At 41.2% G+C, this 24,161-nt stretch overlaps 1 protein-coding gene across 1 annotated transcript in view; it reads left to right on the top strand.

Annotated features, from left to right (window-relative positions):
• The window catches only part of LOC131694210 (patched domain-containing protein 3), a 256,312-nt gene that overhangs the window by 109,245 nt on the left and 122,906 nt on the right, over positions 1–24,161 (top strand). The window contains exons 2-3 of the mRNA XM_058982713.1: positions 12,470–12,600; positions 22,636–22,781. Coding sequence (XP_058838696.1) covers positions 12,470–12,600; positions 22,636–22,781 — 277 coding nt within the window. The remainder of the gene's footprint in view (positions 1–12,469; positions 12,601–22,635; positions 22,782–24,161) is intronic.

Below are 24,161 nucleotides of genomic sequence, written 5' to 3'. Positions count from 1 at the left end.
TCTTCCTTTTTTTACTACTTCTAGGCACAGCAGAAGATGTTCCCTCCTGGGGTTCATCACAGTCGCCTTCGTCAGTAGACAAGTTGGTAAAGATGTTCGTAGAGACAGGTGGCGTAGCTATCTTAAGCATTTCAGCAAAAGATCGCTTAGAGCGTCCCTGAAGGGAACGCTTAAGATTTTCCTCGCGCTGTTTGTACGCGGGACATGAAGGGAGATCATGTGGGTTTCCCCCACAGTAGAGGCACTTTTCGACATCTCTACCACAGGAATCATCCGCATGATTCCCACCGCATTTCCCACAGCGGGCTTTATTGCTACAATGGGAGGCTGTGTGTCCCAATTGTTTGCAATTAGTACAGTTCATGACCCGCGGCACAAAGAGGCGAACAGGTAGACGAACCTTGTCAAAAAGGAGGTAATTAGGCAGGGCAGAGCCGGCGAAGGTCACCCGATAAGAGTCTGAGTTGACGTATATTTTCTTGCCGTCAGCTGCGACTGATGCTGAATGCAAACGTTTGCATTCCAGTATCTTCACTGGCTTAAGCATGGGGTCTTTGAAACAGCCAGTCCCATATTTTAGCAGGTCCTCGCAATTCAGACTCGAATCGGAAACGACCCCACTGACTTCAACCCTGCTAGCTGGAATATACACCCTGTACTCCCTCGTAAAGGGCTCGTAGCCAGCAATATCGTTTGCCTGAGTTGAACTGTTAACCACCACCCAAAGCTTATCAGGGCGAATTTTCGATATTTCTGTCACGGCCGAATACCGATCCGTCAGAACTCGAGAAATCTGCAACAGATTCAAACACTTTTTTTCTTTGGTCCGAAAGAAGATCACAAATGGCCCGGTGGCCGTGCTCGGATATACCTTGAGCCGGGGAGCCGATTTTATTTCGACGTCCATCTCACCTTGAGATGAACCGCCGTCAGGGGAAGTCATTTTTGCACGGGCCTATTGCCCAGTGCACGTTATTAAGACAACCAAGAAGGGGAAACGAAAACTAATACTTAGCTTGTGTACGTAACGGTATCCAGACGGCTTACTAGAAGAACACTCTTTCACTTCACTGACCGGCTAACGGTATCAGAAACAGAAACACAAAAGAAGGGAAAAAATACTGAAACCTCAACTAGGCGTAGAGTGTGCAAATAACCTTGAACGCGGATTAACACTATTTGTCGCTATAGAGTGTACGGACCGATGACAAAAGACTTCTATCTCGACTGAGTGCTCGATAACGAATGATGAAATCATTATTGCCAAACGTAGCCAAATATACAACCTTTCCAATGAGTGCTTGTTTGTCAAAATCAGAGCAAAAATACCATGCATGGGCTCGCCAAAGAAAATAGATCTACTTGACCCTACTCTACTCTAATAGTTAACTAGGAATATGTTGAATTGTATACACTTCATACGGCACTGCACGTACTCAAACTATTTTTACGAACTTGGTTCGCAAAAAAAGAGTTCGTTATTTCGAATTTTGTTTGTAAAAAAAGTTACGTAAATCGAATATTACGTAAAAAAAGAGTTCGTAAGTGCTGGTTTCAATGTAATAAGGTTCTAATGTAAACTAAATTTATTGGAGTAATGGCCTACGAACGGATAAAAAAACTTTTAATTTAAAGTAAAAGAGCTAATAAATCGATTCAAAGCTTTGAGATCGACTTTGTAGTCTTTTTTCCCACTTTAAGGCTTCACTAAAATATTGAATACAAAGATTTTGTAGATTTTACAGGCCATTTCTCTAATCAAAAGGGTTTTCTTTCAAGAGGTCAAAAGTCTATAAATTGAACCGTTTTCAAGTAAGACGCAGTTTTGAAAAATCATGTTTTGAGATAAACGCGTTTTGAGAGGACTTTCGATGAATTATTCGTGGTGGAATGCCAATATTTTGTAACGATTACATGGAATTACGGGTTTTGGAAATCGCTGATTACGAATCTGAAGTCAGTTTTTTTAAATTCAAAATTGCCGATCCAAAAATCGAAAAAAACAGATTTTGTGATTTATGAAAAAGAAATTGAGTTAATATATATCAAAATAAAAAAAAATGACGATTCTAATATGGCGGACTAAATAAAAATGGCGATTACAATACGACGAACTAAAAAGGAACTTTAATAATTTTGACCAACATTTTTTGATCCCTCAGTACCGGTAGTACTGGTAAAAAAAACCAGCGGGCATAAAATTAAAAAAGTTAAAGTTAAAAACCTCCAGCGGGCATAAAATTAAAAAAAAAATACTTTTATTTGTAAGTTTTCATATGCTTCAGTTTACCTTCTATTCTCGCCCAGAGCAGAAGCAAAAAATTAATATGTTATAGGTACCAATAAACCAAGCAACCAGTTTCTACTTCTTTGTTGCTTATCCATTGTACAAACGGTACAGTATCGTTCCTCCGGCTGAGCAATGAAATCAAAAAACTACAGAGATAAAATATGCCTCTACTGCAAGAATCACCATTAGGACTGACTTTAAGCAAATTTGTATTAGACCAAATGTGCGCTTGGTGGAACAGTTCTTAATGGATGTGGTTACATCGTGGGCATAATGTGGTTCTGCCAACGTTCATAGAAGTTTAACCGAAGCTGGAAGCATCATTGTGAAGAAGTTCATGCAACATAAAATTCAACGACGTTTGAGCCAAGAGTGCCACTAACTTGGAGTTTCTTAAAGGAATCATATCGAAATAAGGAGAATTGAAATCAGATTGTTAAAGAAACTTTTCCCACGTATTTTAAACAGTTCATGTTGGGAGAATCCAGACGACGAATCATATTCCTTCTTACCTTGATCTGGATGCAAATTACCTCTAATCAAACAACGCTGATCACAAACTCAGGTCAGATCCCTACGTGCCCTATTCCGATCGAGGTTAGGTACTATTTCGGCGTCCGTTCTTTTATAGATTGATATTCAACAGCAAAATGTATGTAGACGTGACTTGGGCCCGAAACTTATTATTTCGGCATCCAGTGAATAATGGGAAACAAATGTCCAAATGTCGCTTATGGGTTATTCAAAAAACCAATTGTTATTTTATTCATGCTAGTTCAAAATACATGAATGAAGGATAGTTGTATCTATTTTCGAATAAATAGTTAAAATATCCCGTTACGCACAACGGAAGTTAAATTCGTTAATCTTCTAATGCCACCATGCCGGCCGATGTTTGGGGTGCTGATAGGTCAGGTAAATTATATTGCTCATCAAAAGCTTTGCGTAGTATTGAAAATACCGTGTCTCATATTGATTCAGTACCGGTATTTCGGTACCAATCATGGGTCGGCATTCCCAGAACTTTCGGTACCGGTACTACCGGTACCACAACTCTAGTGAAATACGCTGTCGAAACCTATTCACATGTGCAGTGCAACACGCTGCATTCTGAGAACGTGCATATTGGCATAAATAGGATTCTACGCGCGTTTCAACCCTCTCGCAGGTTGATGGGATTGACGGTATTGTAAACATCATCAAGTCACCATAGATTCAATAGAGTTATCTTAATATAAGGACCTTCGCTCTTTTTAGTTTTTATTTGCACCAAGTTCTACTACTAGAGGTTAATTAGTTCTCATGTTAATAATCCACCAAACATTATGACTACTGAGGATTTGATTTATATAAGAAGCCCGCTTCAAGATGTTGATTACAATACGCCTCGATAGTGGTGTGTCGAGGAGGCCGGGAGGGCTGATATGAGCCTTTTGTCTGTTCTATACCTTTCCTCTATTCACCAGCTCATAACCAACAATCAACCAGTAACAAATAGATAATTGAGAAAGGATGTGCTATGTGTGGTGATTGGCTATTCAAGTATTAGTAGTGTTTGAAGTACTAATGTATGTCTCATGTAATGATCATAACTTCAGCTGTATCTTGTACCTATCTAATCTATTACGTCTCTCATATATTGTCTTTTATTTCTTCTTTTCGAGTCCTATACTGCCATTCTACACCCGCCTTCAGCTGGGTCAACAAAGATGGTGCTAGTGAACGTCTTAACACTCACACATTCTCAAACGCGGTCTCAGCGGGAACCTACAAAAATGCCATCGTGCACGCGATTACGAATCGGTCACGTCCGAAAGTCTATCCTTGATCCTGGAAGCCTAGGTCATGCCTTCAGCTGGACCAATTAAGAAAATACGCCCATACCTATTAGACAACACGTCTCATGGCGACATGACCGGGAACCCTATCGATATAAACGATCCCACTCTCTGCCAGAATTCTAACCGCGCACTGAAAATTTAATATCAGACTCGCGGTTCGCGAGACCATTCAAGAACACACGTTACAAAATCACGTCAGCGCACAAACGTTAGAGCCCCTCGCGATTTTCCAAGCAACCTACGAACTCGCAAACATGATTACACCCCGGTGATAAGATGAAAATCTCAGCACTCATAGGCTGAAATGGAGAAAACCAGAAAATCAGTGGAATCCGCAACGACATTGCCTGCAACTCCCATATCATGGCCCGTTCCAAATAGAGCTGGAGTCAAACGTGCTCGCGAGACCGAGGATAATAAATCTCTTTCTAAATCCGATGTCCCCAGCCTAACGTGTGGCAAGAAAAAGGGTGATGTAGCAAAGGTACCCACAATCACTGTTCAACCTGCTACTAGTAAATGCTGGATTTATTTGTCGCGAATTGCCACCACCGTTTCTGAAGACGAGGTTGGTGCTATGGTTAAGGAGTGCCTTTCAACGGACGATCCGGTCGAAGTGAAGAAGTTAGTGAAAAAAGACGCAAATTTGAGCGGGCTTAATTTCATTTCTTTCAAAATTGGTGTTGACCCTAAACTTCGTGAAATGGCCCTCAATGCCGAAACTTGGCCGGATGGGATGTATTTCCGCGAGTTCATCGACTTTCGGCAAGAACGTACTAATGATGGGAAGCAGGGGTTTCGGAAAACACCTCGACTGGGATAAATCCATCGCAAATAGCAGTTATTTTAGACTACGCACCGACAATTCGCCTGTTGATCAACGGCAACCGGGACGCACCGTAGAAAGCAATATGGAATCCCCCAATCCTCCCAGCACAGTCGTGCCTCTCGCAGTCAGCAGTATCTTCAGTCGTCCCGGCCCTGTGTCTGGGAATGGAGAGGGGGACTTCCAAATTGCCCTCTTTGGCAAGTATTTTAAAAATAATTTTGATGAATCAACCGTTTTTCCTGATGGAACTGCTTGTTCTAGCTCGAATGCTTCCGACTGTCAATTAATAAGTCATCGATGTCAGCCGTCAGCTGGAAACCTCCTGAGGAGCACTCCAACTTTCATCACGGGTGCTACCAATTCATGCAGTTCACCCGCGCCTTCTGCTGTTAGCAGTCATTCCAGTCGCCCCGGTGTGCATTCCAGACGACGGAATCAAGGAGTGCCGGTCAGCCTTCCGTGTCTAAAATCGTCACCCATCCACTTATACTATCAAAATGTGGGTGGCATGAATTCCTGCGCAAATACCTATCGCCTAGCTACCTCGGACTGCTGTTACGATATTATCGCATTGACAGAAACATGGCTAAATGAGCAGACCCTTTCCAGCCAGGTGATTTGCTCTGACTACGAGGTTCTCAGATGTGACCGGAATCCTCTCAACAGCCACAAATCCTCCGGAGGCGGTGTTTTGCTCGCTGTGCGTCGTGGATTAAAAGTTCAACATATAACAAATGATGCCTGGAGCAGCATCGAACAAGTATGGGCAGCGATAAAATTGGGAAATCGAACATTATATATATGTGTGGTTTATTTCCCTCCCGATAAAATTCGCGACTCTGCACTAGTTGATTCTCATTCTGAATCATTGACTTCTGTTGTTGCGATGGCGCAACCCACTGACGAAATCATGATCCTCGGCGATTTCAACCTTTCTACAATAAAGTGGCGTTCCATTCATAACGGATTTCTACAACCCGACCCAGACGAATCAGTTTTTCATCCTGGCAGCATTACTCTTCTGGATGGCTATAGCACGGCTACACTTCTGCAGATTAACAGCACAACGAACGAGAACGACCGGATTTTAGATCTATGCTTCGTTAATGCCAGAGATCAATCGCCGCATATTTCCACCGCCCTCGCCCCGCTAGTAAAGTATGTTCGCCACCATCCGCCTCTTCATCTTACACTCCAGGACGTACCGCCTAAGAAGTTTTCGAGCCACGCGCCCACCGTGTGTTACAATTATAAGCGGGCCGACTATAGCAGCATTTTGAATATTTTACAAAGTATTCACTGGGATTCTGTGCTAAGTAAGGATGATGTGAACTCCGCCGCTGAAACGTTCTGCCATATAATGAGCTACCTTATCGATCGTCATGTCCCAAAGTGTAATCAACGAAGTGATCAATCCCCCTGGCAGACAGCCGAGCTACGTCAGCTAAAAACTGCGAAAAGAGCAGCATTACGAAAGTTTACCAAACGCCGTACCTTGTCACTGAGAGCTTATTATGTAAGGCTCAATAACGATTTTAAAAAACTGAACAGTTTTTGTTTTTCAAACTATCAACGAAAAATGCAACGTAAGCTTAAGTCGGATCCTAAATCGTTTTGGAGATACGTCAATGACCAGCGGAATGAAACCGGCTTGCCTTCTGCAATGTTTTTGAATGGCGAAGCTGGTCATGATTCACAAGCCATATGCAAATTGTTCGCCTCTAAATTTGCGAGTGTGTTCGTCAGTGAGACATTGTCCTCGCAGCAGATTGACGTTGCAGCTAGCGGCGTGGCCCAACTCGAACGGTCAGTGAATGAGATTCGTGTAGAGCACTCGGATATTGTATCAGCAGCATCCAAGCTTAAAGCATCGTCATCTCCCGGGCCAGATGGTGTCCCTGCTGTATTTTTGAAAAAGTGTATATCTGGTTTGGTGGAACCACTCTGTCAACTATTCAAAATGTCACTGACAACCGCGATTTTTCCTCAATTGTGGAAAGCAGCTTTCATCTTTCCTGTCCACAAAAAAGGTGATAAGAGGAACATTGACAATTATAGAGGAATTTCTGCGCTCTGTGCCATTTCCAAGCTCTTTGAGTTAGTCGTGGTGGAGTCAGTGTTTTTTCACTGTAAGGAATATATTTCTAAAGACCAACATGGATTCATGCCGAATCGATCGACGTCGACGAATCTACTATCTCTAACCTCTTTTGTGTCCGAAGGGTTCGATGCGAGTCAACAAACTGATGTTATATATACTGACTTATCTGCAGCTTTTGACAAAATCAATCACGATATCGCAATCGCTAAATTGGAAAAACTTGGCTTCAGTGGATCACTCCTGCGATGGTTCCAATCCTATCTCGTTGGCCGTCAACTCAGTGTGAACATAGGTGATGCATACTCCAAACTATTCTCCGCAACGTCTGGAATTCCGCAAGGAAGTCATCTCGGACCTTTGATATTCACTCTCTATTTCAACGATGTAAACTATCAGCTGAAAGGGCCACGGTTGTCGTATGCAGATGACCTGAAAATTTTCAACAGAATTAAGAGCCGAACGGACGCACTTTATTTGCAGCAGCAATTTGACACTTTCAGCAGATGGTGTGAAAACAACCGAATGAATCTGAATCCGGCGAAATGTTCTGTGATATCGTTCTCCAGAAAAAAGGATCCCATTGAGTTTGAATATAACTTGTCTGGAGCTCTTGTTTCCCGGGTGAGCTGCGTTAAGGATCTTGGAGTGCTGTTAGATTCGAAACTTACATTTAAGAATCACATTTCGTATGTTGTTGGTAAAGCATCGCGAAGCCTGGGCTTCATCTTCCGTACGGCTAAATCCTTCACAGACATTTATTGTCTCAAAAGCCTCTACTGCTCTTTAGTGCGCTCCACGCTGGAGTATTGTTCGTCAGTCTGGAACCCGAATTACATGAACAGCAGCGATCGAATTGAAGGCGTTCAACGAAAATTTATACGGTATGCTCTTCGACGCCTGCCTTGGCGCGATCCTTTTCGTCTACCAAGCTACGAGAGTCGGTGTCAACTCATCCAGCTCGATACCCCTCAGCGCCGTAGAGAAACTGCAAGAGCCTTATTCATCTCTGATCTTCTGTCAGGACGCATCGATTCTCCAGATTTATTAGAGCGAGTCAACATCCAAGCAAGGTCCAGAACGTTACGCGGAAACGTTCTTCTGAGAGTGCCGTTTCGACGAACTATTCAAACAGCTAATGCCGCTATCACGGGACTACAACGCCTCTTCAATCGTGTGTCGCACCTGTTCGACTTTCATTTGTCTCGGATAACTTTAAGAAAGCGATTCCTGCAGTTTTTTAAATGTAATTAATTTAAGTTTCCATCATTGGGGCCGAGTGCGGCCTGTTGATGCGTGCGATAAATAAATAAAATAAATAAATAAACTTACCAACACGATCTCAAGTGTCAACCTACAAACTCCCGTGCTCGCGCCATCATGAATCGGGATCGTCCGGAAGTATCTATCCTCGGTACAAACAATCTAGGTCCTTGCTAATTATTAAAAAAATAATAAAATTGAAAAATAACTACCATATCCACTAGACAAAACGTTCCATGGCGACATGACCGGAAACTCTAGTGATATGGGGTAACTCTCTCCCTGTCAGAATGTGATCCGTACACCGAAAACTAAAGATCAGAATGACGGTCCGCGAATATATGAATCGCCGCAGGGTTTCAAAATCGAATTTATACATGCGAAGTCACATACACGCGACAAACACGTCAACATACGAACGCTTAAGCCCTTCGCGATCATCTACGCACACCTATGCCCGCGATCGCGTAAACTTGATAACACTGCGGCAATTGTGTGAACGTTTTAGTACTTACGAAGTTACAAACGCGATCTCAAACGCCAACCCGCAAATGCGCGATCATGAATCGGTCACGTCCGGAAATCTTTAACCTTCATTCTAGCAATTTAGGTCCATACATTCAGTTGGACCAATAAAAAAAAAAAAAAAAAATAAAGCTCATATCCACTAGACCACGCGTTCTACGACGACATGATTGGGAACTCTAATGATATGGAAGAACCCACCTCCTTCTGGAATCTGAACCGTGCACAAAAAATTAAGTATCAGATACACGGTCCGCGCGCGATCATTCTAGAACACACGCGAATATGCGAAGGGCACACGGTTATGAAATAGAATTTATGCACGCGAAGTTACACGTTAGCACACGCGACATACAAACGCACACGCGATCGAGCACATTAACGTACAAATGTTCGAGCCCTTCGCGATGATACACGCGATTCCGAGTCCCTACGCCCGCACATGCCTGAACCGTACAATGAATATCACATTCAGAATCACGGCCCGCTACAATTGGCCTATTGCAGTGTTTTATTGGGCGACATTGCCTGTCTCGTCTGCAAATTGTAGTATGTGATTCTGACGGGGAGCCCTTCCGAGAACCTAGCTCTACAGCTCCAGTAGGACAACTCTCGAAAAAAAAAAAAAAAAATAGGATTCTACGCGCGTTTCAAGCCCAGAGTGGTCCATGGCGGCCAGGACACTGATCTGTAGAAACTTTTTTGGTGCGTCGATCGAAAAACCCGTTTAACACAATATAGTAGACACTTATACCTTTCAAAAATGCAAAGAGAAAAATTAAATTTTCAAAATTGCACTAAACATTGATCTCTGACACCTGCTCGTCAAAACCTTTCCGAAAATATAAAATAATATTTATATTGATAGGGTTATATGATTTGAAGGTCGAATGCCAAAACCAAAAAATAGCCTATATGTTCCCCAGGATTATCACCGAAAAACTATTGAGCTGTTGAAATCACAGACGAATCTATTCCTTGATTTTATGAAACCAAATACACATAATATGCTTAGTTTTTGAAATGCCCTTTCATATGATCATTTCCGATAATCTGAGCGCAACAGTTGTCATTCCAAGTTATACCAAAACGATTTATTTTTATTTGTCTTTCCTAATTTTAGCATCGTTGAAAAATAATTGATGTCTTGCAAACAAACATCCGGAAACTGAGCTACATAACTTTACAAAGACAGTAGAAAGCGAAGATTATATTTGACGACTTAATGTAGTTATGAATTACTCATACAATAACTCATACATAATAAATGACACACATTTCCAGCTCTTGTGGCTCCAACTAACGCCCTCAACTCAACAATCCAAAAATTAAATCGCTGCACCGAATTTCAATCAAAACAAAAAACAATCACTCCCGACCCAAACTTATGCAACCAGTTTCCGTTTGTCTTCGTCATGCTCATCTAGGCAAACATCAATATCGAGCAAATATCGGAAACGCGTATTTAGATTACGTAATTTCTGCCGTAAAGTCAGCAAAAACCACTCATCTACAGACCGTGCACTTGGGGTTATTATTAGTAAACCTTTTCGAAGGCCTCCCCGAAAAAAGAAACAAAAACGCTCAAGACGTAAGCCGCGAACCAACCAAATCTAAATTATAACATTTCTTTTTGTGCGCAATTGCCGCATAAGTTGATCGCGCCCGGATCCCATCGCAACGAAAAAGAAATGTTATAAATAACAATCATAGTAATTGCGTAGCTCAAAGTTTTTTCCGCCACTTGTTATCAATTATGTTGATTTTGCCCTCCTCCTAGTCGAAGGAACTTGGTCGAAAACCAAGTGGAAAAGTGAAAATCTGCTGTAATCTCGCCGATGTTAAAGTACCTATTTAACAAGTGATAGTATTTAGATACTTGCAACGAGTGAATGGATGGGTTTCATCCCGCCTGTTTCTACACCCGGATTATTTTCTCAAAAGCTAATGCATAACGACCCTTGAGAGGTGGGCCATCCGATCAGTAGTCTCCCGATAAATTCGCTTGTTAACAACAAGATCACGTGCTTTACCTCGCGCAGGTGTAAACACCACACCGCGGCGTGTCGATGTTTTATTAGGAATTGAGATGCTAATGCACTAAAGTAAAAGTACATAAACAACATAAAACAGGTGAAGTGTTGGTTCGGACAAACCCGAGCAGATGTAATACAACACCTTCGAACAAACGAGCTCAGACTAGTCGATGGAGTTTGGCATTTCCTATTCGATTCGAATGCTGCAGGACAGGAAGGCAGTGGCCTTTGCAGAAATGGTCTTGTAGGCGGCGGCTGCTGGAATGTACGATGGAAACATGGTTTTCATGGTGCTCGGAATTACGGTTTCACTCGCTCCGATCGGTCATAAGGCGTTGACATTGAACAAACTTGAATGCTTGATGGTGAGTTCTTTCACTGCAATTACTGGACGGGAATTTGTCATTTTAATTTCGAACCGAGAAAGCAGCTATTATTCGAATGGTTGACATGCTTTCTTCATCCATTCGAATTAAATAATACAATACACAGTTACACTTAATTTTATAACATGATCAATCGTGTTTTCCTACTTCACCCGACTCGTACAATGTTAATTCTATTAATGATCTCTCAAATTACCCAATGCAAGAAACGGAGCTGCGCAACGCAACTGTTGTTTGCTTACAGCCTAACTAATAAAGCATTACAATGAGAGAAAACAGCGCAATTTAAACTTTTCCTGCTCAACCTGTTTCAAACGAAAACAGCACCGAGAAAACAGATTTAGTATAACTTAAAACCTCGTGGGAAATTGACCGTCAAGCCTATTGACGATTATCATTACTTTCCCCTCCAACTGCCCATGGTTTCCATCCTTGCGGAAAACCATGAATATACAAAACATGGCCAGACTAGGTACCTTCCCTTAGGTTGCCCGTCGGCGCAGAGCTGCTACGAACTTGAAATAATCACCCGCACCAGCGCTTTATGCTGCGTGTGTTAGACCAAGCTAGGATCGAGGAGGAAATCGCTCATAAAGACCAAAGAGAGGCTGGGCTGTTCGTTTGTTTACATCCCATTACGAACGAGCACCCTCCCCCGGTGCGTAGTTCCCATTCGAAGCAAGCACCCACCAACTGCACCGCCGCCGCCGCCGCGACAGGTAAAAGAAAAACCAAACAAACGAGCGGGGAAAACTTTCGTTTTCATTTAAATTCCATTCCATGTGAACTTGAGAATTGAGTCGAGACAACGACCGGCCGACCGACCACGATGCGGTCGTTTTTTTGTTTGCTCTTGTAGTGTTTCCCATCGAGTTGTTCAGAGCATAAATTGCAAATTTGCAAACCTGGCTTCGACCGACTAGCTAATTCACGCAGAGTGGTACTCTCGTTTCGTGTGACAGCTAGTGATCGCGACAACTTGTTATGTGCTTAGTTGTCTAACGTTGGGCCGGTTTGATGTTTGTGTTCGAAATGTCCACCCCGAGAAAGCTTATTTTATGGATGCCAGTAGCCTATGGGCATAGTTTCATTTATTTAACCGAGCTGGATTTTTTTGCAAAACAACTACCGGATCTGATAGTGCCCTTCTTCCCACTTCAAGCGAAACTAATCAATCTTCATTTTTATTTTCCATTTTCAGATGACTTGTGGGATCTCATGTGTGGACAAGGCTCTGAATTGGTCTTTCTACAAGCTGGGTATGTTCATCGGACGACACCCGGGATACTTCATTATCGTGCCGGTGCTGCTAACGTTGCTGTGTATGACTGGGTAAGTGCGATTGAGGTGCCCTTTTTGGTCAGAATCGGAATGAAACTTTGAGAAACAATTCAATCTGGATTTAGGATTATGGGTTGGGTTGACTAAAGACGGTTCCAGATTGGAAAGCTCTTCATAAGCAATAATCCAACCAAATAACCAATTTTTCAGAAGGACAAAACTACAACACCTTGGTTGATTACTGGTAACGCAGCACCAATGGGATCACTGAAATGATAAGGACCGTGTTTAAAATGTACCTACAGTCAGGACTTCTACCTCCCAGTATAGTTCTTGATTGCAGCGCCGGTGGTTGCCCGGATGGGAGTAGGGGAACATGGGGAGACTTGAACAGGTTTTCAGCTAAATCTGCATAAATCTCTAAAAAGGCCTTCAATCCCTCAAAAGTGATTGAGATATAATGTGCAAAGTAATTGTGCGTTTTCATGATTTTTTGCAAAATTTTTAATTTAACTTTTGAAAAGTTACAAAAGTTTTTCTGAGATCGTTTTTTTGATCAAGTCTCCCCACGGCGGGGAGACTTGATCAAGAGAACTTTGAAAAATCATAACAAAAAATAATGACATAAGGCGTACTGTAATTATTTTTTTCCATATTGTCGAGATCTTTAGGTAGCAGTAAAAATATAAAAGTGTTGCATACGATAAATTTCGATTTTTTTAATGCATTTCTTTTTAAAGATTCACTGTACTGCTTTCATTGCACGTTCACACATCACGAAATCACTCCTACTATTGCTACTATTACTAATACCAAAATATAAACTTATGTTTGAGGTGGGATTTTTGATGGCGTGATTAACATTAACAGCAGTTACCAAAGCATAATAAATATCGGGAATTTTGTATCGTTCTTAAGCAAATTGTCACTTGGTCAAGTCTCCCCATAAAATCTTGGTCAAGTCTCACCGACATTAGTTATTGCGTTCAATGGCATTCAAATTCTAGTGATAACTATTCCAATGTTCCAATTTATGTAAAATAATTTCACTGCTTCACAAAGATTAAGATGGTATATTAGTACATTAATAGTAATTAGTAGTCGAGTAGATAAGTCCATACAAAGTTTGATAAAAAATTACATCATTTAATGCAAATTTATTAATCACGTAATATTTTCTGCAAGGAAACTTTTAAAATTACCTTAAGGCATCGAAACAAGTATAAAAATATTTCTGAAAAAATAAGAATCGAATAGAAGACACCATAGCCAAAAATAGAATTTTATGCTTGGTCAAGTCTCCCCATGTTCCCCTACATATAGCAAAATTCACACCTGAATTTTGTTCGTGTGTGGCATTCTTCCCCTGAAATTACATTAAACGTAAACATTTGTTTACGGTATTCACTTTCCGTATCATTTGGCAGTATAACCGCAGTTATTTCGGCTCCATTAGATGACGCCAAAACTGCAAATCAACGCGGGACCAGCAAACGTATTGATTACTCTTACCGCATTCCTCGCGATCGAGTAAGACTTGAAGATACAGTTAACGCGACTCACACACTGTTCTTGGAGCTCAAACTTTATGTCGGTATAGCGAGATCCAGATATACGTGCTGGAATCCGAGGTACGTGTACGATTCGCCTAGAACCATTTCCCGAATCATCTCAGCTTCGTCGATCTTGCAGCCATCAGTAACAATCAATCGCCCTGATAAGCCAAACTCCATGCCGATGTTGCCACTGGTGGCCCTGTGGTATCCGGCGGCTGAAATTTCTCGCAGTATTTTAGCAAAGAATTGACCCACTGAGTTTCTGTTCTCGTGTCGTACGAGGCGACTAACAGCGGTGGCTTTGGTCCTCCTAGTGGACCAAAGCCACCGCTGATAACATTATATTATCTTTCACCGGATAAAACCAGCCTAGAGGACTTGTGGCATCCGGCTGGTTGAAGTATCTCAACCAAGAATTGATCCACTGGGTTCCTGCTCCCGTGTCGTAAGAGGCGACTGACAACAGGAGTCCTCAAGGTGTTTCTCTGTGCTGAGGACTGAATGGCTGGTAGGACTAAAATATACCAGTCGCGCACGGAGTGTCGTGGGGCTTATCCTGGCTGTGTTACGCAAATACCTAATACAGTGGACGTTTATTTCTTCGCAAATCGTGGGATTCAAATGATGGTCATGTTCCTAATACCGATTTCGGAGTTCGCTGTAGGCGATTATAAGCCAACTCGGTTGGTATCTTCTAGTTGCTGTATAACAAGTGCTAATGATGAAATGTATAGTGCTGTGGTCGAGTATGGTTAGAGTAACAAAAATTAATCTTCAGCATAAACGTACGGCAAAAAGAAAAAGCTTCCCTAGTTTTGGTTCAAGAACCGTATTTCCAGAAAAGAAACTTCTAGCTGGAAACTTAACCTCGTCTTCGTAGCTTTAAACAAAAAAGGCATGACAAATCCACGTGAAATGCCTCGTGCATGTTGCTTGCATGCTTGCGAACAGTGCTATTGACGCATGTCTTATATCCGACCTCGCGATATTTGTGCTGTCACGGTCGATATGACGGTTGATACTGTAGAAATACGTCTATTGTTCGGCATATTTGCCGTATAATGAACCTTCTGATGATTTCAAAAGGATTGTAGCAAAAATGGGTTTCCCTTCATAATCGGCAGTGACACAAATGCCCACCATATAATTTGGGGTGGCTCAGATATCAATTTGAGAGGCATCGAATTGATGGAATACGTAAGTAGTACAAAACTGCACATACTTAATATAGCAAAACGCACATTTCCACGTGCTGGTAGAGAAGAGGTGTTAGATATAACTCTCTGCTCTGACGGTATTACACATGAGTTGACACACCGGCTCGTTTTAAACGAGTTAGAACCGTCGTTAGCTGATCATAAGTACATCGTCTTTAATCATTTAAATATCTCGCGTATCGTCACATATCGCAATCCCAAATCTACGAACTGGGACCTCTACAAAGAGGGCTTGGCGACTAGGTTTCATAGGTATCTTCCGACGATGGAATCTCCAAATGAGTTGGATAAGGTCGTAGATAAAACAAACTCACTAATAGTAGCAGCGTACCAAGAGGCTTGTCCGTTTCGAGTTATGCGTGCTTCTAGAGGAACACCTTAGTGGAATACCGAACTTGATCTACTCAAAAAGGTATTTAGAAGCGCTTGGAATCACAGACACAGGAACGGATCGTAGGCATTTCAGTTGGTTCGCAAAGTGTACAGAAGTTCCCTTCGATCCTCTGAGCGAAGGTGTCGGAAAAGCCTCTGGACAATGTCTCAAGTCTCAAAGAGACTACTGGATTAAATAAGTTACTTGCGAAATCGAAAGACTTTCATGTCAGGTAGATTAGAATTGTCAGGTAGTATTCAACTGTCTTTTCGACTCACACCGTGCAGGTAGTTTTGATTATTGGGCATTTGCTCGTAGAATTGTGACGAACGAACCGATCAAATTGGGCGATTAAAAGTTTTGCTCTATATAAAAATCCGGGAAAAGTTTGGATTATTCTAGTTCCACTTCAAAGAGTATATGAACTGTGTTCGCAATAGTAACAAACCGTGCGTTTAATTAATTGTGCTCTCGGAGTTGATTTAAGTGATTTGGTGTGTTCGGAATACTTTTTCAGAATGGAAGCCCCCTTCTTTTGATGTATAATGAATTGAGATTAATCGACCTAAAAGCGAGATAGACAATTTATTTCTTTCGAGATAGAGTCATGGTGTCAATGACAAAGTTGTAGAAAATTCTAATTCGAGAAAACTTGCTGAACAGGCAAACTCTCTAAAATTTGATGGTGTCGAGATCAAACGCGTTGTTTGTGGGAAGCACCCAAAATATGAATTTTTCATTATAACTTTTTTCTGGGATTTTTGCAATTCTTCGAATGTTCTATGAAATTGTTGGAATTAGGAAATTACAGATGTTTGTCGAAGGTGTAAACATTGTTTTATTTCAAAACTTAAGAGTTGTTATATAAAGTGGGCTAAAATACCGCCATTTTGAACGTCAATTACTAAGCAATGTGGAAATATGTGGAAGACATTTCGATTCGATGTGAAAACGTCCAAATATTTTATTTATTTATTTTTACTCTGGTAGTTAGTGTTACCTCGAGCTGCTCAGGGTGGGAAAAGAATGCTTACTTGTGGTGAATATGGATGCCACACACCATCAGATACACTCATTTAGAGGGTGACCCATTTGCATCCGGCAATGGCACAGACAATGCAACCAGACGAAGACCAGCAAACGGGAGTACTTACGTGGGAGATGCTCAAAATCTACGACCTGATCAATCTTTTCGGCCGACAACCAAGGACGAGGGCTGGCGACTCCTTTCGAGTCCGAAATCCGAGCAAGAGGGAAACGTGGTGCAAATTTGCTAATTCAAGGCTCAGTGCTTATACAGTACAATTCTCACCGGTTTGAAAACATCTTAACACTATTAATTAACTAAATTACCCTAAGTGACGTCACTTGCTACTTGTGGTTTTTATCGGTTGTAGACGGAAACTGGCAGGATCATCTGTCAACGTTGCATGCATGCCCGGTGGATCTTGACGGTAGCGGTTGCTGTTTAGTGGCGGCGATATACGGCGGTCTTATGCGGAACCGGTGCTGTTGGACCAGGACACACGCCGTGAATTCGTGGCGTCCATAGATGACGCCGGAATCGGAAAAGGGAACCGAGTGTTTTAGGACCCGATGTCAGGTGTAGTGATGGTCATTCTTATTACCGGGAGTCCATTCGACCGGTTGTTTGATTGCCGATTCGCAGGGTTGCCAGACGACGGTAGGTTGACGTGTGGCGTTCGTTCTGGATGGTTCTGTGGTTGATTTTCGACACGTGGTGTTAAAGACGAAGTCGAAATGGCACGGTGCTCCGGACCTCGGCCCGTTCTATCGTCCTAGGAAAGATTAATCTCCAGATGGCAATCTAGAGCCAAGAATAAAAGGCCCTCTGGGGACCTACCCAGAGGTATTGGCAACATAATCATACAACCATGTGGTAACCGCTACAAACTTCACGTCGACTTTTTATAAACAAATTTTACCTTTTTTCCGGTATTTTAATTGGTTTGTGAACCGTCTTCAAATGCTTCCGATTTCACTTTCGTACTACTAGGTATAAATTAATTACTCTAAATGAGACAGGTACCTCTGTAAACAAGTACTGTGAAATGATATGTGGGTACCATTTGGGTGGCACACGCTCATTGAAAATAACTCAATTCCATAAAAAGTGCACATGGTCAAAAATTGAGTTTTCCTCACTTACTCAGTTTTGAGTTCGGGTACAAAATGTCTATTTTGAGTACTTTTTACGCAAAGACAAAATTTGAAATTTAACCGATCTGTATTTTTAATAATACTAACAAACGCATTAATCTGTATAGAAAATTCCACTTACCGGTATCTCTAGTTTTTAATACGATGCTTATAAATTTATTCCGAGGTCCTTTCTCCTTTTTCCTGTAAATAGGATCTCGTGTTACTGGATATGAAAAATAATAAAATATATTATTGTAAAAAAGAAACCACGCTTGCGAAAACTTACCTTTTAGTTTTCCGAATGTCTCCTCGTTGATTCTAATTGTATGTCGAACTCAAATCAAAGAACTCAGCTAATAATTCAATTTTTTGGTCTTTTGACTTAAGTGCCAATACCTTATTTAGGACTGGTGGTATCCAACGGGGAAAAACGATCGGAAATGGTGAGTGAAGCTAAGCAATCATGTGAAAAAAAAAATTCCCCCCAGAGGCGAGACTCGAACTCGCAACCTTTGAGACTCCGGCCCAATGCACTAACCCTTATGCTATCCCTGGGTATGGTGACATCCCAGAAATAACATATGGTTATCCCACTGGCGACAGTGATCGTACCCTGCCTGCAAAGCGAGAATCACACACAACGGCAGCTGATCACCACAACACATTTGATCTATTTAATTTCCCCGCTAGATACCAAGGCCCGGGTTTTTATTATCGTGTGATGTCTAATTTTTAGTTCATTACCCATCGTACTTTGGTGGGTGACAGAGCTAATGAAGACTGTCGATTTCTGGTCCCTTGCCCAGTGAACAGAGGTATGACGGGAGCGAACCCGCCCGTTCGAATTAAACTAATAATTCAATTTTTTGGTCTTTTGACTTAAGTGCCAATACCTTATTTAGGACTGGTTGTATCCAACGGGGAAAACGATCGGAAATGGTGAGTGAAGCTAAGCAATCATGTGAAAAAAAAATTCCCCCCAGAGGCGAGACTCGAACTCGCAACCTTTGAGACTCCGGCCCAATGCCAACAAAATCGACAGTCTTCATTAGCTCTGTCACCCACCGAAGTACGATGGGTAATGAACTAAAAATTAGACATCACACGATAATAAAATCCCGGGCCTTGGTATTCTGCCGGATGTGAGACTGAAAATGGCAAAGAATTTGTTGCATGTTTCCAAGCACTATTGAAGTTTTTTATCAACTATATGGATACTATTCAGCGTGCTGAGTATTATTCGTGTAATCTTTGAGAATCCGATCACGGAACATCATACCATTTGCACATCAAATTGCATTACGGAAAAAACGATGTAGAAAATGACACATTGGGTATTTTCTCTTGAAAATTGGGGTAGAAGTAGTTTAGAGTGTATTGTTTACACTGTATTGTCATCGCCGTCAGTTTTTTGACGTCACCCAAAAAGCATAGTCGCGAATTGATTTTCCTTAAGCACTTGGAAAATACTCAACTCTTTCATCGGGACAGCGGAAAACAACTTGGAATTGTGCAATCATACTAAACTCTGAGCATCGAACAGAAGGAGAAATGCGGTCAGAATGGATGTTCTAATAGTGATCAGGATCACAAGCATGTAGTGATAGCGTTTAAGCGGAATCCCAAAGACCGGGAGGTACTGTACATGTATACAGTGCAAAAGGCTCAAAATCGTGACGAACGGCAAAAATACGGTGGGAAAGCTGCTGGCCCGCAAACTGTACACCGAGATGCTGACGAAGCCTCATGGATGGTGAGACTTACGTCAAGGTGGACTTTCGGGGCTACTGTTCTTCACAGCCCAACACAAGTTTGATGTTTCGGAGGAAGTAAGAAAGCAGAAACTTTCAAAGTTTGCAAATAAACACATGATTTGACAAGCGATCTTCTCATGTGGCAAACGGAGCGCGCCGTTCGTGACTGCCGGGAAAGTAAATGGGGAGATCTACCTGGAGGAGTATCTACAGAAGCGTCTGCTTCCTCTGCTGAATCAACACGAGGGCCTCACGACCGCATGGCCAGATCTTGCTTCGTGACACTATTCAAATGTTGTCCTGGAGTGGTACGAAACCAATGGGGCCACATTCGTACCAAAGAACATAAACCCCCCAAAACGCACCGGAACTAAGGCCCATCGAAAAATACTGGGCAATTATGAGGCAGACACTACGGAAGCATCCCAAGGAGGTCAAATCCGAGGAAGATATGGAAAATTGGGTTTCCGTACATATGTTGTACAGAACTTAATGACTGGAGTTAAGCGTAAGGTGCGAGCGTACGGTTATGGTACTGAAGTTGAATGAAATAAATATGCGTACTAATGGGATATATTTTATGGTCTGAATGTTTGAAAAGGATTGGTCAACTAGGTTATTTTCGGTAATTGTTCCGAATCGCGGCTTTTTCGAAAAGAGGGTTAATTTCTATTGGAAATGGTTCCAAATGGCCTATTTTATAACAAGCAATGAAAAAAAATCGGGGGGAAAGCTTTAAAGTAGTTTAAACGGGAAAAATAAGTTATTCCCACTTACCTTTCTAACAGTGGCATTGCTCGTGAGAAAGTGACGTTAAGGGTGAAGGTAGTGCGATGCGGCTTTGCCGCATAGTCGAGTCCAAGGATTCGAAGCGGCGCAAAGCCGCTGAGAAACCGACGGACGAGGTGGTTTTGATCTTGCTACCGAAGGGTGCAATCAAACCTGTAATCCACTCGTTTGCCCGGTATACTCAAACATATGGGCTATCCCTAGTTTAAGTCCGACTGAGCGGCAGCGAAGTCGGACAGCATGGCAAAAAGCGATGTGGCGTAGCCACATTAGGCATTAACAATGTTTTATTTAGTAACAATAGGATAGTATTTATTTACAAAAATAAAATGTCAGTGCCGAATGTAGCCACATCGCTTCATTCAAGTGCTGTCCGACTTCGCTGCCGCTCAGTCGGACTTAAACTAGGGATAGCCCCTGTTTGAGTATACCGGGCAAACGAGTGGATTACAGGTTTGATTGCACCCTTCAATAGCAAGATCAAAACCGCCTCGTCCGTCGGTTTCTCAGCGGCTTTGTGCCGCTTCGAATCCTTGAACTCAACTATGCGGCAAAGCCGAATCACACTACCTTCACCCTTAACGTCATTTTCTCATGAACAATGCCATTGTTAGTAAAGTAAGTGGGAACAACTTATTTTTCCAGTTTAAACTACTTTAAAGCTTTCCCCCCGAATTTGTTTTCATTGCTTGTTATAAAATAGACCATTTAGAACCATTTCCAAATGAAATTAACCCTCTTTTCGAAAAAGTCGCGATTCGGAACAATTACCTTATTTTCTACAGATTTTTTGGTTCCCCATACATGTACAAACTTATCTACAGGGAGCTTAAAACTCAATGATATACTGTTATTGCTAACTCAGTGCGGTAAAGAGCTATAGGCTTCATCAGTAGGATTCATTATTCATTCGTTAGTGAATATTTAAGGCTGTTTACTGTTTTAGTTTGTGATTGTATTATGGTGCCATTTTCCAATTCTCTACTTTCTTTTTTATCTATTTTTCCCCTCCCAACACAAAAGTGAAAAGACGAGGTGGCAAGGTACAAATCTTCGAATAGCATGGGGAACGTGCCAATCGAGCCAATATATTCTGAATCCTGATAGCAATCCTCGGAATTTACGAGCAAACTATTGTGTATTTTTGATTTTGTAGTTAGAGTGAACGAATCCAAACAAAAAATTGAGCATTTTGCAATATGTCCCACCAGAATAACTTAAATATTTATAACCAGTTACACGATAATCGATGCGGATGTAGGGCGTAACGGCATTAAATCAGATATCACAATTTCACAGATTAGCGAAAAACTGTCTCAAGTTCGTTAACGCAATAATAGCTACTCAGTATGTGCAGCTTTTAGCCTAAATACGCACAAACCCATCGCTATCCATAATGTATGCAAACGCAGAGATGCAAAGTGAGATAGGCAAAGTTTGTGCACAACACACATTCCGTAACCTGAGTGCTCCGATGAATTCGATTACGAGTTGTGGACTGAAGGAAACATTGTAGACAGTGTCACTAGTAACTATAAGGTGTATTGATATTTTCTTAAAGCTCGAGGTAACTCAATTCTCACACACACAAAGTAGCTTGATATTTTACCAATGAAATTATTTTTGGAGCTCGTTGCTTCTTTTCTATGTAAAGGATTATCACATACCTATAATTTAAAAAAAATCATTTAAAATATTGCTTGGAAATACAATTCTACTAAAATATACAATCAATTACATAAAATTTTCTAAAAATAAAAGTTAAAGTCTTTTACAAACCTTGCAGGCTTATTTGCCTTCTCATATTTGACCCGTAAACCGAAGAAATTTCTTCACTACCATGCCGTAAAACTAACTGTCTAGTTTAAACTTCCAAAACAGCTTCAAAATGCTCCATAGAAAGCAAACCAATCAATTCTCAATATCCCGATTTAACTTAGTGAACTAATTCCCCATGTAAATCTACAAACAGAAAACCATTACGCAACTGGGTGCTGGCTCCATTTTAATTACCAGTTAGAGCATACACTTTGCAATCGCAGTTAGACTTCGATATCGGCGCCCGCCGGCCGGTTAGCCAAAAGAACTTTCACTTTCCGCCGTCCTCTCTGCTAGCCGCGAATTCATTCTATTACGATTATTGACTTGGAACTTCTCGCGTGCTTGCGTGCATTTTTTCCATACTAATCTACAATCATAAATAAATAATTATATTCCCTCCACTCTCCAAACAGGTACCAACAGATCCGGTACGAAATCGACCCCGAGTACCTGTTCTCGCCGATCCGGGGCGAGGGCAAAGCAGAGCGTGCCATCGTCGAGCACTTTTTCAAGGTCAACTACACACATCGTTTCAACGTGGGCCGTATCACCCGGCCGGGTAAGTTTTTTTTTTGATTTTGTTAAGATAAGATATTATGGACCAAAAAAGGATTCAAAAATATTTCAGTTGCTGATATAATCAATGCTATAATTAATCATAATTGGAAATTGGAAAATTGTGCACACTATCCTATTGTTTGAGATATTTTGTATTCGATTGTGGTTAGAGATTCCATTCAACGAAGGTTGTCAATTTCCTGAGGTTTGCGAAATAAAATATCAATTTCCGGGATTTTAGGAATATTGAAAATGGATTACAATATATATTACTTTCTTAAAAACAAAGAAACCATTAATGTATTGTTCAATTTTTGCACATGCGTGTGATAATTGAGTATACGCCTTCTTTGGCATTTGCTTCTTAGATGATGCTGACTTCAGGATTGGCCCTTGCCAAGGGCACCTGCTTTAGGGGATACTTAAAACTTTTATCTGTTCTACATTATAGGTCTAGATAGGTGTTCCATGTACAAGTACATACTAAATTACTGTTATAAAGTCGAACTGAAAAAGAAAACCAATGTAAACATTGCCACACAATAACGCTACGACCTTGTCAGTTCCATTCAGATTTAATTACACTGAATGAATGGCTGACATCCAAAAGGGGCTAAGCACATTTTGCATTTTTTACAGGGAATGGGAAAAACCTCCGTATTTCCAAATTAACATTGGTTTTATTGTAAAAATACGTAATTTTATTTGTAGTTCAGTGACTTATGTTATCTACAAAAAATATGATCATTAAATGTACTATACTATTTATCAATTCACGAGCATTTTCGCAATACGAGGGGTAACCCCGCGGGTACCAAATGGGGTAACCCACAATCCACACATCCTTTTCTTATTTTTCATTTTAGAGTTATGGTGTCTTTGGCAAAGTTGTTGCATCGCATTTAGCGCTGTATTCAATAATTTCATATTCGTTAGGAAGGGCGGCGCTGTTATCAACTTTTAATGGAACGAGATAGAAAGATAGTTTCAGCGACAAAATTGTATGCCAGGTAATTATAAGTGTATCTTCTGAAGACACTATCTTTGTAGGTCCTTCAAGTTTTGAAATATGGCGCATTTTTGAAAACATAATCTGTTAGTAAATTTTTTCGCCAAAACATGCTCTACTTCGAAACATACAGGACCTACAAAGTTTGTATCTTCAGAAGATATATTTAAAATAATGGGACCCTTAAATTTTCTCGAAGATACCACATTTGAACTAAGCAACTTTCCCGAAGACAACATAACTTTATAACGAAAGATAATAATTGACTCCACGTTTTTTTAAATTTTTCGACCACAATGTACCGTTGATCTCTTGCTCGGTCAACTTTCAATCTAGAGACATGACACTTTCATTGGAATTTTCCAAAAATAC

This window comes from Topomyia yanbarensis, chromosome 3 (genome assembly GCF_030247195.1).
Source record: "Topomyia yanbarensis strain Yona2022 chromosome 3, ASM3024719v1, whole genome shotgun sequence".
Lineage (NCBI taxonomy): Eukaryota > Metazoa > Arthropoda > Insecta > Diptera > Culicidae > Topomyia > Topomyia yanbarensis.
The sequence above is the reverse complement of the archived record's forward strand: the minus strand, read 5'-3'. Positions and strand labels throughout refer to the sequence as shown.